This window comes from Lampris incognitus, chromosome 11 (genome assembly GCF_029633865.1).
Source record: "Lampris incognitus isolate fLamInc1 chromosome 11, fLamInc1.hap2, whole genome shotgun sequence".
Lineage (NCBI taxonomy): Eukaryota > Metazoa > Chordata > Actinopteri > Lampriformes > Lampridae > Lampris > Lampris incognitus.
Window position 1 is genome coordinate 3,275,555 of NC_079221.1, and position 16,851 is coordinate 3,292,405.

The 16,851-nt window shown below is 47.5% G+C and overlaps 2 protein-coding genes across 6 annotated transcripts in view; one reads left to right on the forward strand and one right to left on the reverse strand.

The window, feature by feature from the left end:
* Window positions 1-16,851, forward strand: part of tanc1b (tetratricopeptide repeat, ankyrin repeat and coiled-coil containing 1b) — a 147,536-nt gene that overhangs the window by 103,627 nt on the left and 27,058 nt on the right. For all 5 annotated transcript variants that reach the window (XM_056289620.1, XM_056289619.1, XM_056289622.1 and 2 more), the window contains 3 exons: window positions 462-622; window positions 8,191-8,422; window positions 15,472-15,638. In XM_056289620.1, the coding sequence (XP_056145595.1) occupies window positions 462-622; window positions 8,191-8,422; window positions 15,472-15,638 (560 nt within the window). The remainder of the gene's footprint in view (window positions 1-461; window positions 623-8,190; window positions 8,423-15,471; window positions 15,639-16,851) is intronic.
* Window positions 5,941-16,851, reverse strand: part of LOC130120845 (WD repeat, SAM and U-box domain-containing protein 1-like) — a 57,931-nt gene continuing 47,020 nt past the window's right edge. The window contains exon 12 of the mRNA XM_056289626.1: window positions 5,941-6,067. The gene's annotated coding sequence lies outside the window, so the exon portion shown is untranslated. The remainder of the gene's footprint in view (window positions 6,068-16,851) is intronic.

Below are 16,851 nucleotides of genomic sequence, written 5' to 3' on the forward strand. Positions count from 1 at the left end.
GCCTCATCGTTTCCCTCTGTCAAGAGCAGCATGTTAAATGTGTCAACATATTAAAGCTGTCAGAGGGGTTACATAAAACAGATTTGGCTGTTGCATCATCGTAAATCAGGTCAAATCCAGCACTTAAATTTACACGAGTCACTCACTTGAGAGCATCTGTGCTAAATGTAAACAAACCTGGGCTCCGACTTCTAGCTCAAATTTCCTTCCACTTAATTCAATAAAATTTTCAGTAAATTTTGTGGTGATAACTGATTTAATTATTGCAACATGTTGCATCACTGGCACAGCAAGGACAATAAGTTTCACATTAACTACTTGAATTTGTAATAATATCACTAGGGTTAGGCGTTCAGTCTGATGGTATCGGTCACGTGACACATTCATGCATGCTGTCGTCATTGTTCATAATATTAGTCTAGCAGCCAGTGTGACTCATTGTATATCGATATGTCTTGTAGGTGGGGGAGAATCCAACGCAGAACTCCCTCTCAGTCAGCCTCCACAGCCCACTCCACCTCCCAGTGCCACCAATACCCTGAGGAGCAGCAATAACAGCTGCCCTGGGACCCCTGAGATCCAGAGGCGCAGAGAGGAGGCTGTCAAACGCCTGGCCGCCAAGGTAAGACCTCCTGTTTGAATGTGGCACTAAGAAGAAATCACCAAGATGCTGCCAATGCCATGTATGAATTAGAAAATTCCCTAATATACTCCTGGCTAAATGAGATCATCAGTACATTGGAAGTTTTTTGTTTTTGTTTGTTCTTTTGTGTGCAAGTGATCATAATATGTTGAGACAGATGAGGGACTGTTGTAGGTATGAGTCTATAGATCTTCTGTGTTTCATCTCCCTTGTCCTACTCTCTACCCCTGCTGAGTCGCTATCGATGCACTCCCATACGGAAAAGGCACTGATGTTTGACAGTATTTCTTTTACTATGTATGAGATGCATTGCAAAAACATGACATGGGCCGCACTCAGTTGATTTATGTTTGTTCATAATCATTTCGCTTGATATGAGGCCTGTCTATTATAAAAATTCCCAGGAGATCTGGTGGGTTTATGAAAGACAATCCCGGCGCTGGTCTTTGTTCAGAAGGCCTTTTATTTTACAGGCTTGTTTGATTTGAGCATCGGTGAGCTTAGTTAAACAACCATGCCTTGAGAAGCAGGTCCAATATCAAAGTCGGCTGCGTCTGACTTTCAGAGCAGCGTTGAGTTGATATGAGAGGTTGGCGCAAGTTGAAAACCTTAGGCCTTTAGACTGCCACGCCTGCTCACACACAGAGACACATCACATTGTGTGGGGCAAAGACTCCCACAGAAACCCTCTGTGTTGCCAAGGGAACACTGCAACTGTATGGTCAGAATAGCCTCAAATTGAGTCGATTGTGCAGAAAATCACACTGTTCCTTACATTTCAGAACAAGAAGCGTAGCCTGGGCAGACTCCCTAAACCCCACACTTAAAGGCCCCCACAGACTGTGCAGTTGTGGCCGTCTTGAAGGTTTATCATATGTCACATTGTATGACAGGAAAAAGGTGAAATCTTGATACAAACCCCCGTCCGACTCTGCGAGTTGAAGTGAGACTACAGTCACATTGCGTGTTTGCTTGAACGACGAAGCTACAACCAATGTCGGCTGACAGTAAGTTGGCCGTACCCCATGATGCCAGAAAATAAACATTCAGAATGGCCTTGTGAAAAAACCAATACAAGCAGTTGCTTTCAAGATGGCAGCTTGTTGCATGGAGAAACATTAAAAAAAAGAAAAGGAAGGGGATTTGGACCTGTTCAAACTGTTTACTTTCCATCTATAGCTGGCGTAACAACATATCATCATATTCGACCATGCCCTTATTGGTCATTCACCTCGCTATCGCCGCTCCCTCTCTTTATTCACTCTCTAGCTCGCCCGACCAACGCTACTCTCTCTCTTAATATCCAGGAATTCACATTATAGACACGACCACACTGACTAACCCTGTAACAAACTGGTCACGATTGACTTCTTCCTCTTTTTTTTTTGTTCCCCCCCCCCTTTTCCCCCCAATTGTTCCTGGCCAATCAGCCCGCTCTCCAAGCCATCCCGGTCGCTGCTCCACCCCCTCTGCTGATCCGGGGAGGGCTGCAGACTACCACATGCCTCCTCCGATACATGTGGAATCACCAGCCGCTTCTTTTCACCTGACAGGAGTTTCACCAGGGGGACGTAGCGCGTGGAAGGATCACGCTATTCCCCCCAGTCCCCCCCCTCCTCCAAACAGGTGCCCCGACTGACCAGAGGAGGCGCTAGTGCATCGACCAAGACACATACCCACATCCGGCTTCCCACCCGCAGACACGGCCAATTGTGTCTGTAGGGATGCCCGACCAAGCCAGAGGTAACACGGGAATTCGAACAGGCGATCCCCGTGTTGATAGGCAACGGAATAGACCGCTACGCTACCCAGATGCCCAACTTCTTCTTGTTTTTTTAATTTACTTCTGATTTTTCCCCTTTTCTCCCAATTTAGTGGCCAATCGATCCCTATTCTAGTTCAAACACCACCCTCATACTGCATGCGTTCGCCAACTGCATCTCTCTGGCCGGCAGTCTCGAAGGAGACACCTCGCCACTTTCGTGAGAAGGCGAATCCAGGCCGAACCCCTGCTTTTTCCAACACACACACAGACGCATTCATGTGACGAACACAAGCCGACTCCGCCCCCCTCCCGAAGACAGCGTTGCCAATTATTGCTGCTTCATCGAGTCGAGCCATAATCGGATCTGACAAGACCAAGGTGCGAACCCCGGTCCCCAGTAAGCAACTGTGTCGACACAAAGCCGATACTTAGACCGCTACACGACCGCGGACCCTTATTCTGGTTTTTTTAGTATTCATCACTACATCTCATGGCTGGCTGCTGTTATTGAAATTGCAGGGGTGTGTGGGGGATGACGGGAAGACTGACTGTCCTATTTTCTTAATACAGATTTACTGCATACACTTTGGCCATGTAATTGTTTCCCCTCAGAAAGTTTGATTGCAGTTTGAATAACCATCTCTCATTGACTGTAGCTGCTTGTTTTATTATGTCTGTTCTCCTGGGCTGTTTATGAAACAACATGCTACCTTCACTGATGGACTGCTTACCATAAAACAGCGGCATTTTCTCTGGGTTTTACAGATAAGCTTTAAATAATCCTAGAGCTATTCAACCCTTCTGCGAGTTTTAAATGACTAGTCTGCTGACAGCTACTACTACTACTTTCAGCTGCTCCCGTTAGGGGGCGCCACAGCGGATCATCCGTTTCCATCTCTTCCTGTCCTCTGCATCTTCCTCTGTCACACCAGCCACGTGCATGTCCTCCCTCACCACATCCATAAACCACCTCTTTGGTCTGCCTCTTTTCCTCTTCCCTGGCAGCTCCATATTCAGCATCCTTCTCCCAATATACCCAGCATCTCTCCTCCACACATGTCCACACCATTTCAATCTTGTCTCTCTTGCTTTGTCTCAAACTGTCCAACCTGAGCTGTCCCTCTAATATACTCGTTCCTAATCCTGTCCTCCTTCATCACTCCCAGTGAAAGTCTTATCATCTTCATCTCTGTCACGTCCAGCTCCACCTCCTGTCTTTTCATCAGTGCCACTGTCTCCAAACCATACAACATAGCTGGTCTCACAACCATCTTGTAAACCTTCCCTTTAACTCTTGCTGGTACCTTTCTGTCACAAATCACTCCTGACACTCTTCTCCACCCACTCCACCCTGCCTGCACTCTCTTCTTCACCTCTCTTCTGCACTCTCTGTTACTTTGAACAGTTGACCCCACATATTTAAACTGACCCACCTTCATCACCTCTACTCCTTGCATCCTCACCATTCCACTGTCCTCCCTCTCGCTCACGCATATGTATTCCATCTTGCTCCTACTGACATTTGTTCATCTTCTCTCCAGTGCATACCTCCACCTCTCCAGGCTCTCCTCCACCTGCTCCCTACTCTCGCTACAAATCACAATGTCATTCCGCGAACATCATCGTCCACAGAGACTGCTGTCTGATCTCGTCTGTCAACCTGTCCATCACCATTGCAAACGAAAGGGCTCAGAACCAATCCTTGATGTAATCCCACCTCCACCTTGAACCCATCTGTCATTCCAACCGCACACCTCACCACTGTCACACTGCCCTCATTCATATCCTGCACCACTCCTACATACTTCTCTGCAGCTCCCGACTTCCTCATACAATACCACACCTCCTCTCTCGGCACCCTGTCATATGCTTTCTCTAAATCCACAAAGACACAATATAACTCCTTCTGGCCTTCTCTATACTTCTCCATCAACATTCTCAAAGCAAACATCACATCTGTGGTGCTCTTTCGTGGCATGAAACCATACTGCTGCTGCTGATCATCACCTCTCCTCTTAACCTAGCTTCTGTTACTCTTTCCCATATCTTCATGCTGTGGCTGATCAACTTTATACCTCTGTAGTTGCTACAGTTCTGCACATCGCCCTTATTGAAAATTGGTCCCTTGCACACACAGTGTGTCTACCTTTCTTCTCTCCATCATATCAGCCAGCTCTCTCCCTTTACCAGTCATAGTGCCAACTATCAAAGTTCTAACTCTCACCTCCACACTCCTACGCTTCCTCCTCTCCCGCTATCTCTGGACATGCCAGCCCCCTCTCCTTCTCCCAACATAGTTTCCACCGGCACCCTGCTGGCCAACAGTACCGGTGGCGGTCGTTGGTAACCCAGGCCTCGACTGATCCGGTATGGAAATCTGATTTATGATCCCCATATTGGATTTGGCAAAGGTTTTATGCCGGATGCCCTTCCTGACACAACCCTCCCCGTTTATCCGGACTTGGGACCGGCACTAAGACTGCACTGGCTTGTACACCCTCAGTGCCTGGGTTAGCCTGCTGACAGCTAACAGTGACAAAGTTAAACTGTAGGACTATATTTACGATCTGTAGATCTGAACCACAATTTTTCAAAGTTGGTATTTAAATTCATACTTTCTTTTATTTTAGTTTAGGACTTAGTTCATCCCTTTAAAAATGATCAGTGGGCGTGAATTGAGAATAGCCAAAGTGCAGAAATCTGTCAAGAAATAGGTTTTTCAGAAGCACATGTGCTTTGCATGCATGCATGAATGAGTGCATGTTTTTGTGTGTTGGCTTCAAGCTGCACCCATTCTCGTTTGTTACCCATCTTTACAGTTTGTGTTGCACTTTTGCCCTGTCATGGATCACTCCTTAACAGGGAAATGGTGCATGAGAAGACTACAGCTTGCCTCTGCTGGTGGGAATGCTATAGTTCACATGCCAGACAGCTTGCTTTATGCCACTGAAGCACATCTAAACACCTATGAAACTCAAAGTAGTATCCTCCAAGCCAATTAAACTGGAAAGTGGTTCCAACAGGCACTCTGTTCCTCTGATGTGTGAAGAACTGATCCACCACAGAGCAGCCTCTGTCAAATGAAAAGGAAGACGCTTCATCTTTTCCTTTTTCAAAGTGTTGGATTGAAAATCCTGACATAACGTAGGCACGGAGGTGGTTAAATTTCACAGTTAATCACAAGATCAATATCTCCTCGCTATAGCGGTGCTACATTTCAGGCAGTGTTTACTCACAGCAAATCCACTGCAGCACCAGTAGATGTAGAGCTGCAGCAGTTGTTGCATTGCAGAAATGTATGTTTTGATATGGTGATCATCGCAGTTGATGGGTCATTGATGAGGTAGCGGACCCTTTGGGCTTTGGATTGAAATGGGCCGACGTGGTAGTTTTATCTTTCAGGTGCCTTGACAGATTTCTCAGTTGTAAATACAAAGTCAAAGTTGTAACCAGCAGTTTTATTGAACATGTGGTATTTCTTGACTTCTGTGTGATGTCACAAGTCTTGCTCTTGCTTAATTTCTTGCTTCCTTCCGACGTTTTTTTTTTGTATCAGCCATGCATATTGCCACAGTAGAAAGCAAACCATCATTTATCTTCATTCCTTTATGTGTGTCTGCTTGCAGAGGACCACACCAGCTGGTCCACTTTTCAAATTGCTGTACAGAGGGGAAAGGAAAAAAAAAGGGTTAGCCACAGCCTTTTTGGAAAAAGAATCGGTACATTTATTTATTATTCCCCTTCACCCCCTTTTTCTCCCCAATTGTACCCGGCCAATTACCCCACTCTTCCGAGCCGTCCCGGTCTCTGCTCCACCCCCTCTGCTGACCCGGGGAGGGCTGCAGACTACCACATGCCTCCTCCCATACATGTGGAGTCACCAGCCACTTCTTTTCACCTGACAGTGAGGCGTTTTGCCAGGGGGACGTAGCATGTGGGCCCCCCAGTTCCCCCTCCCCCTCAGACAGGTGCCCCGACTGAACAGAGGAGGCACCAGTGCCGCGACCAGGACACAAACCCACATCCGACTTACCACCCGCAGACACGGCCAATTGTGTCTGTAGGGACGCCCGACCAAGCTGGAGGTAACACGGGAATTCGAACCAGCAATCCCCGTGTTGGTAGGCAACGGAATAGACCGCTATGCTACCCGGACACCCATGATTAGTACATTATTGTACAAAAGGTTAACTGAGTAACTTGTTACTGTGCTGTTCAGTTGTATTTCCCAAAATGTGCCTCTTGTAAGATAAAGGTTACGGTCAGAATAACAACAAAATTGCTATTATGTAATGATTTTTTCATTGACCTTTGTTGTTGTTTTTGTTACTGTTATTATTATTATTATTATTATTATTATTTTTGTTGTTGTTACAGTGAGGTGTTTACTGAAAGTTCTATGATCCAGTTCTTCCTCGGTCGTCAGTGAAAACACGCTGGCAGAGTTTTGCACACTTTTGTGCACTATATCTTGAGATAACCTGTTCCCCAAAGCTGTCAGACCAGACAGTTTGCACCAACCACAATATTAAACAAGCTGTCACTATCAGCCTCGTATTTTGAAATATAGACGGCTGTCATCTGTCAAGGAAAGGGAGTTGAGACGAGCCCAAACAGTTCAATCTCTGTCTGCGCCTCAAAGTCTTCTCCTGCCCCCTTCTCACCTACTGACCCACTGTGTGCCAAGTCTTCAGTGCCATCTCAGTTAAAATTAGATTACAGCAGGCCTAAGAGCCATCACCGTGTTAGCCAAAGTACTTACTCTGAATTTATTAGTCCATGCGGTTAATCTTTCCACCATTGTGAGTCTATTCTATCAGATGTCACTGTGGCATAACTAGAAAGCTGTGTCCAAAGAATTTGAATGTGTAGTGCACTTCTAGAATAACATGCAAAACCACTCTACCATGGCAGCTAATGAAGAGTTTTGGGGGCCCCTTCCTTGACCTTTATGGAGACTGATCATCCTCGCTGCTCTGCATTTCCCAGCTGGCCAGGGGCAGCAGCAAGCAAGAGCAGAGGTAGAGCCAATGGAAGAGCTCTTCACCAGCTCCTCCTCCTCCTCCTCCTGCTGCTGCCCCTGGAAGTGTGTCAGCTCCTCCAGGTTGGAATGTAATTAGAACAGAGTCACCCAACCCAGCAGCATCTATCTGCTCCTCCTCAACCTGCGTCCCTCCGCCTTCCCCTCTAAATCAGACATCCATGAAACACCGCAGCAGCCCTATCCTACTTTTAGCGCTCCAGCCGGGATTCACTGGCTGTTTCAGTAGCAGAGGTTATCAAAGGTGGTTTCGGCGTTGCTTGGCTAAGGTTATCATCAACTCATCATCAATGGATGGAGAGGGGAAAAAAAACCTGTTCTCAAATGTACCAGGAGTTAAATTATGTGTGGGCTTATGGAGTTGGTGAGTATGAAAAGTCATCGGGTGCGGTTTAATTGAAGTGGCTTCAGACATACGGCTTTTAATGCGCAAAGTTTCATACCTTTGACGCACAGTCTAGTAATAATGCCGTACTGGAATGAGGGCAGGGACAGCTTAGTCGAGGTACCAGGCTACTGTATCACATCCTATGCCCCTTTAGTCAACAAGCCTATTGGCTTTTACAAATACTTTGAGGTCGCACCACCGCGTTCAGCTTTGCGGATTGTTTGTGGCCAAAGCCAACAACAAAGTAAGCTCTTTACAGTTGTTAAGGTAATGTGGTTTCAAAAAGTCAGGAGTGTTTCAATATAATAAAACCCCTGTCCTCCTCTCCTTCTTCCCTTTATATTTCTCCCCAGGTGGTGGCGTATCACTATTGCCAGGCTGATAATACCTACACTTGCCTAGTTCCAGAATTTGTACACAGCATCGCCGCCCTGCTCTGCAGAGCACACCAGCTCAGTGCCTACCGGGAGCTTTTGCTGAAAGAGCCTCACCTTCAGAGCATGCTCAGTCTGCGCTCCTGCGTCCAGGACCCCATGGCTGCATTCCGGAGGGGCGTGCTCGAGCCCCTGGCCAACCTTCGTAAAGGTGCAACATTAAACTCCTTATTCTATCAATAACTCGCCTATTTAAGTTTGCTGTGGCTCACCTTAGTTTTCCCCTCTCAAACCAATTCACTGTTGAATATATGCAGTCTACTCCAGAGCAGGTAAGCACCAGATTACTGCCTTCGTTTTTGTCCACGAGATACTTCATATTTATGCATTCAAGTGTTTGTTTCCAGTTGTGCAGGAGAATGAGCACTCTGTGACTCTAGATATAGCAAGTGTCTCAAATAGCAATTCCAACAAGCCCCAAGGCCTTATCGGCCATGGAGGGCTGCAAAAAATAATTCATCTCCGAGGCCATCCAGAGAGGCAGATTAGAATTTGTTGTCTGCACAGAGAAAGTGAAATACAGGTGGTTTGGCTTTGCTGTGGCCTCAATGCCTCATTTTGAGCGTGGTAGATCCTCAGACAGTTTATTGAGTTAGTTGTCTAATAGTTGTGTATAGGGCTGCACGATATTGGAAAAAACTCACATTGTGATATTTTTTTCTGCGATATGAAAAAATACAGGAGTTTTCACCAGATGACTTGAATGGCTCTGGAACGAATTAATCACTGTAATGATTGGGGGGATTTTGTAGGGGAGTGCATCTGCATAAAAAGTAAAAATTAAAAGTAAAGCTTAATTGTAGAGATTTGAAAAGTAGTGTGTAAATATGTGGACATCCTACTGTGAGAGCTGAAAACTTCTGTGCACACCCGGCGCACAGGAGGCAGACACAACGCGACAATCGCACTGCTGCACTCTGAAATCCATTATTAGCCGGTGGTTTGCGCTGCACCATGGAAGCTTTTCGTGTGTTGGTGAGCTCGCGCCCGTGCTGTGACGAATACCCACGTGGCCAATAGAAATGAGGCAGCCAGCCAGGCACTAAAGGCAAAATGGAGGAAAAGATAATATTGTGTGTCAGAATCCCCTGACTTGTACAACACAAGTTCACACTTACATCGAGACAAAACAGAACTTACCCTGCTGGAAGTTTTAAAAGTCCTGCTAGAAGTTTTGAAAAGTTGGCCTATTTTGGGGCATCCAGGCAGCATGGCAGTCTATTCTGTTGCCTACCAACACGAGGATCGCCGGTTCAAATCCCCATGTTACCTCTGGCTTGGTCGGGCGTCCCTACAGACACAATTGGCCGTGTCTGCAGGTGAGAAGCCAGATGTGGGTATGTGTCCTGGTTGCTGCACTAGCACCTCCTCTGGTCGGTTGAGGTGCCTGTTCAGGGGAGAGGGGGAACTGGGGGGAATAGCGTGATCCCTCCCACGTGCTACGTCCCCCTGGGGAAACTCCTCACTGTCAGGTGAAAAGAAGCGGCTGGTGACTCCACATGTATGGGAGGAGACGTGGTAGTCTGCAACCCTCCCCGGGTTAGCAGAGGGGGTGGAGCAGCGAGCGAGATGGCTCAGAAGAGTGGGGTAATTGGCTGGGTATGGTTGGGGAGAAAAAGGGGGAAAAACCTGTCCTATCATGCTCTGTCCTCCGCGACTTCCTCAAACACCAAGTCAGATATGTGGCAGCTCAAACCATGTTGTGTGAAAGGGCCAAGAGAAGGATCAGCAGCGGACAAATGCATATGATACGGGTAAGAAATCTCCAAAATATGCACGGCCCATCCATTATCCAAACCGCTTATCCTGCTCTCAGGGTGGCAGGGATGCTGGAATATGTAGTCTGCACCTCACCAAAATAAAAACAACAACAATGAATGAGTGAAGAAAAAAAATCACCTGGTCTTAAAGATGATTCGAAATTTTAAAAATCCATACAACTGACGTTGCTTTTCTTTTTTCATTCAAATCTTCCTTTTCGGTGTTTTTCTCCTCTTCCTCGCTCATTTTCAGGTTGTGGTCGATGACTCGCAGGGCCTGCTTGAGTTGCTTGAGAAACCGATCAAAAACGATTGTGATTGGTGGTTTGCTGTGCATACAGAGCCAGTATGCCACTCGCTAGCAACAAAAACTCAGTTTATCCAAGATCCCTTAAATTGGAGTAGATTATGTTATATAGACAGACTTCTTGTGGCTTAGTCATGGACAAGGCTCAGCATTTTCGGTTTTTACCAATTTTCACTGAAAAATTCCCGGATTTTTTTTGGAAAAATAAAAACTGAAAACGCTGAGCCTTGGTCATGGAGAATGAGAACCATGTGAGTTTTCCTTTTGTATTAAGCAGCAGAAGTTGTAGCATGAGGTGTTTGCATTAATTTGCCCAACTTCACATTGCACATCCTGCGATGTGACTATGGCACATGCGCACATCTCGACGATGCTGAAATGGTATATCGTGCAGCCGTAGTTGTGTGTTTGCCCACACAGAAGTTTCTCTCTCCAGGTCATGGAGTAGTTTCACACAGACTACCCCCAAGTACAACACTCCTTGGTTCCTATTTAGTTCAGTGTGCTTTTACCAGTTGTGTTACAGGTGCAAATAAAAAATAGCTGTCTGTTAATATGACAGAGTTTGTAAAATCAGAGAGGCACTGGGCATGCTTGTGTTCACCTGCTGGGGTGGAAGGTGACCGGGCAACCACTTGGCACAGCACTCTCCATGGTCCTTTCCATTCCCCCCTACAGCGTTACTGAACCACCCACTTTATTCTATAAGGAAGTGAAGCTCTCATTCATGCGCTCCATTACTATGGCAAATCACCCACAAACCATGTGTAGGATTAATTTAGTTTTCATTTTTCAAGAATGTGTCAAGGGGAAAAGGAGACGGTTCCACACACAGCATCACTCGCCCTGCAGCAACGGTCTCGCTCTGCCTTTACTGAGCACATTTCATCTGACATGCCAGCAGGGAGGGGAGTGGTGAGCTGTTTGTTTGTTTGTTTTTTTTCTTTGTGCAGTAGATGCATATAAGAAAAGTCCCCTACCGCTCACTCTTACCGAGCCTCTGAGAAAACCTGGCTTATTTACCGGAGGGCAGTAAAGCACCTCCCTGCAGCTCCACGCAGCAGCACAGCAGAGCAGAGCTGGTGGGGAAGAACAGAATACAACTTTATTTTCCAGCCGAGCCCAGAAAATTACCTTTGGTCTCACCAGATACAGTAAAAACATCACGTTACATCAGGACAGCAAATCTCATCACATCACACACAATTGTACAATTAACACAACATACACACAGTGCAGCAGCACACATCCCAGGCAGGAGAGTGCAGATTAAAAGTTAATGAACTGTTGCACAAGGAACAGAAAATCACTTGTAGATCTTTTTGTTTGCATGGGGTACTCTAGCATCGCCCTGAGGGGAGTGCTTTTGAGTCAGGACTCAAAAACACTCAAGTTAGGGGGCGTCCGGGTAGCATGGCGGTCTATTCCGTTGCCTACCAACACGGAGATTGCTGTTTCAAATCCCCGTGTTACCTCCGGCTTGGACGGGCATCCCTGTAGACACAATTGGCCATGTCTGCGGGTGGGAAGCTGGATGTGGGTGTGTCCTGGTCGCTGCACTAGTGCCTCCTCTGGTCGGTTGGGGTGCCTGTTCGGGGGGGGGGGGGTAGCGTGATCCTCCCATGCGCTACGCCCCCTGGTAAAACTCCTTATTGTCAGGTGAAAAGAAGCGGCTGGTGACTCCACATGTCTTAGAGGAGGCATGTGGTAGTCTGCAGCCCTCCCCGGATCAGCAGAGGGGGTGGAGCAGAGACCAGGACGGCTTGGAAGGGTGGGGTAATTGACCAAGTACAATTGGGGGGGGGAAATAAAAAAAATTAAAAGCTCTCAGGTTCTTCATGTATTGTTCACTGCAGAAATGTGTCATTAGAAAACCCAGATAAAGGTTTCCCTTTAAAGCTGAGAGCCGTACGTTCCCTGAGCTCCGTCTTGCTCTGCAAGCAAGAACCAACCGCCATTGTGTGCTGTCCGTTTCCACCCTTGTAAAAACGCCATCCTCACACTGAGCCCCAGTTTAACTACACCTCTTGGTAGCGTGGTGGCAGCACCGCTGTTTTCTGGATCAAATAGCTGTTGAGTGGCGACGCTCTTTTACTGATCAGGTAGTGTGGCGGTGTCCACATAAGCTGCATGTTCCCAAGCACGGTGGGGCATTCTGCTGTGGTCTGCAGTAAAGCTGCTGAGGACGTGTCGGAGACACCACCACCACGCACACACACACCTGCATGTAGGAGACCCCACCACCACGCACACACACTCCTGCATGTAGGAGACGCCACCACCACGCACACACACTCCTGCATGTAGGAGACCCCACCACCACGCACACACACTCCTGCATGTAGGAGACGCCACCACCACGCACACACACACCTGCATGTAGGAGACGCCACCACCACGCACACACACACCTGCATGTAGGAGACCCCACCACCACGCACACACACACCTGCATGTAGGAGACGCCACCACCACACACACACACACCTGCATGTAGGAGACACCACCACCACGCACACACACTCCTGCATGTAGGAGACGCCACCACCACGCACACACACATCTGCATGTAGGAGACACCACCACCACGCACACACATCTGCATGTAGGAGACACCACCACAAAGCACACACACACCTGCATGTAGGAGACACCACCACCACGCACACACACTCCTGCATGTAGGAGACACCACCACCACACACACACACCTGCATGTAGGAGACACCACCACCACACACACACACCTGCATGTAGGAGACACCACCGCCACGCACACACACACCTGCATGTAGGAGACGCCACCGCCACGCACACACACATCTGCATGTAGGAGACGCCACCACCACGCACACACACATCTGCGTGTAGGAGACGCCACCACCACGCACACACACATCTGCATGTAAGAGACGCCACCACCACGCACACACACATCTGCATGTAGGAGACGCCACCACCACACACACACACATCTGCATGTAGGAGACCCCACCACCACGCACACACACATCTGCATGTAGGAGACCCCACCACCACGCACACACACATCTGCGTGTAAGAGACACCACCACCACGCACACACACATCTGCGTGTAAGAGACACCACCACCACGCACACACTCTCCTGCATGTGTGGCCAACAGAAGCACTTCCCTGTGATGGGGACGTCACGTACCAATCCGGGGGCTTGATGCCTGAGATTTGTCTGCTGCAGGGGAAGACACACACCCACACACACACCCACACACACACACAAAGTGTTATTTAAAGGGCATGTTTTTTCTTTTTAGCCATGGTGTTACTGTTTGGAGCCTGAGCTGCAGGCCTTTGCTGCTGTGGTTTGAGATTAGCTGTTGAGTTTTGAGGGTTTTTTTTGGGAGGGGAACCCCCCCCCCTTTTCTCCCCAATTGCACTTGGCCATTTACCCCACCCTCCGAGCCGTACCAGTCACTGCTCCACCTCCTCTGCTGATCTGGGGAGGGCTGCAGACTACCACATGCCTCCTCCCATACATGTGGAGTCACCAGCCACTTCTTTTCACCTGACAGTGAGGAGTTTCACCAGTGGGACGCAGCGCTTGGGAGGATCACACTATTCCCCCCAGTTCCCCCTCCCCCCCGAACAGGCGCCCCGACCAGCCAGAGGAGGTGCTAGAGCAGCGACCAGGACACATACCCACATCTGGCTTCCCACCTGCAGACACGGCCAATTGTGTCTGTAGGGATGCCTGACCAAGCCGGAGGTAACACGGGATTCGAACTGGTGAGCCTCATATTGGTAGGCAACTGAATAGACTGCTACGGTATCCGGATGCCCACGCTATTGAGTTTTGAGTTAATGTAGTTTGTACTGTAAATTTTCCCAAGTCTAAATTGAGTACACCCATGCAAATACAGGTGTACATGCACGCATGGCACACACACACACAGATGAACATACACTCTCAACACCTGTGTCTTGTTATCCTGTGGAGCAGGTGTTTAGTTTTGCTGGCAGACTGGTCTGGCAGCGGTGAGAGCAGAGCTCATCTCCATGTTAATAACAAGTCAACTAAACCGATTCTGCCGCGTGTCCGTTTGACTGACAGCTTTATTGATCACCGAGGTAACACTGACTTGGAATGAAGTTGGTTCAGTGTAAAAATAATTAGCTTCGATGAAGTGAACTACTTTGTGCCATGCTGCTGTAGCTCACCTTGCTATGTTTCTCTGGGGGTGGTGTTCAGAATAGCGAAGCTTCGTTTAGCGTAGAGTGACTGGTAGCTGAGCTCACTACACTTTCCAAGTAGCTTGTCCAACACTGCTCACACGTTTAAACAGCAGAACATAAAGCATCGCCAACCATGGTGAATATGCCACTCAGTATTATTATGTAACATGACTCTATGGATAAAATAACAATTTATTGGGGGCGCCTGGGTGGCGCAGCATTCTATTCCATTGCATACTAACACAGGGATTGGTGGTTCGAATCCCTATATTACCTCCGGCTTGGTCGGTTGTCCCTACCGACACAATTGGCCGTGTCTGCAGGTGGGAAGCCGGATGTGGGTATGTGTCCTGGTCGCTGCACTAGCACCTCCTCTGGTCGGTCGGGGCGCCTGTTTGAGGGGGAACTGAGAGGAATAGCGTGATCCTCCCACATGCTACGTCTCCCTGGTGAAACCCCTCACTGTCAGGTGAAAAGAAGCGGCTGGCAACTTCCCCACTATCAGAGGAGGCATGTGGTAGTCTGCAGCCCTCCCCAGATAAGCAGCCGGGGTGGAGCAGCAGCCGGGGTGGAGCAGCGACCAGGGCGGCTTGTAAAATAGAGTAATTGGCCAAGTACAATTAGAGAGAAAAAATCCACCAAAAAAACCCCCAAATTTATTTATTAATGGATAAAAATCCCAGATTTCAGCTTTAATATATATTTCAGCTTCTCTTAACTTTATTTTAGTAGACATCGATTCAGATATTCATGTCTTTGCTTTCAGGGCACTGAAAGGGCTGCTGAAGAGTTTCCCCCATTGCATATCCATTTACCCCTATGTAAATGTGTGTGTGTGTGTGTGTGTGTGTGTGTGTGTGTGTGTGTGTGTGTGTGTGTGTGTGTGTGTGTGTGTGTGTGTGTGTGTGTGTGTGTGTCCAGAGAGCAAGATCCCAGAGGAGGACCACATCATCTTGATAGACGGGCTTAATGAAGCAGAGTTCCATAAACCTGACTATGGAGACACCATCGCCTCCTTCATTACCAAGATCATTGCCAAGTTCCCCTCTTGGCTGAAATTGGTGGTCACAGTCCGGGTCAACCTGCTGGTAAGGACGACCTTGTTATAAAGCAAGGTTTTGCTGCGCTCTTGACCTACAAGAGGACACGTCTCTCAAAATATACCTAAAAGAAGAATAATCAGTCCGATAAATACTACATTTCAGTTGATGCTGTTTCTGCCAAGGGAGGGAGAGAATCAGTTCATTAGGTCAGCTTTCAGTGATCCCTCTCAATGCAGATTTTGAACTTGACAGAGTAAAGCTTGGTAATAAACCTCAAGTGGAATCCAGTATTAATTTTCAGTAGTTCCTCTCACTGACTTATATCTAGCACGGTAGATTCTGACAAGTGTAAAATTTTAAGGGGTTTCAAGTGGTGTTCCTTCTTGTCATATTCTACTCCACAAAGAGTCATTCCTGTCAAACAGATCCACGAACACTCAAGAAGGAATGGGAGTCAGTGACCCAGGAAACAAGCTAGCATGACAGGAAAAGAGGTGTAAGGCGCTTTGAGCTGACTAGCTAGCAGCAAAAGTGACACAGGGCCTACCAGTTGAGGAGATGAGCTGGGCCAGTGTTTAGCTTGTTCCAGGGAGAGTCTGAGGATTTGACAAGCCTGATGAGCCACACCAAGGCTGATTGTCTTGGCTGGGCCTGAGCCTAAGCCTGGGATAATGTGAGAGCTGACTGACTGACAGCTAAAACTGAAATTATTAATGCCCATTCAGAAGCAAGGCCCAAGATACTGCACATCAGTATGCACAGGTGTTCACTCTACACCACGGAGTGTAGCTCGTTTGTTTATCCTGCATTCAGAATTCAGTTATGGCAAGGTTTCCTACATCTGTGCATGGCAGCACTTATATTTTACATGCAGGTCTTTTTTACATTCAGTTCCGTTAATCCTCTTACATTTAGGATGAGTCTGTGGTGTGGAAAGAGTTTTTTTGTGTCTACAGCGGAAAGCACAGCTTGGGTAAAACCATGTCTGTGAAAGGGTCGTAGTAGTCAGGCTGTGATTGACGCAGTGAGGCAGTTTTATATTGGATAGAATGTTTATCAGAACCTCTAGGCTAACCTTGTTTTTGTTTTTTTTATAGATGGATATTACACAAACATTAGACAAACAATGTTTTGATCTGAATTGATGTTCATCTTGTTTAAGCTACACAGGAAGTGAACAATATTCAGATCACAACCACAGCGGTACAGTGTTGCAGTGTTACTTCACACATTCCACAGATAAATAGGGTCTCAGGAA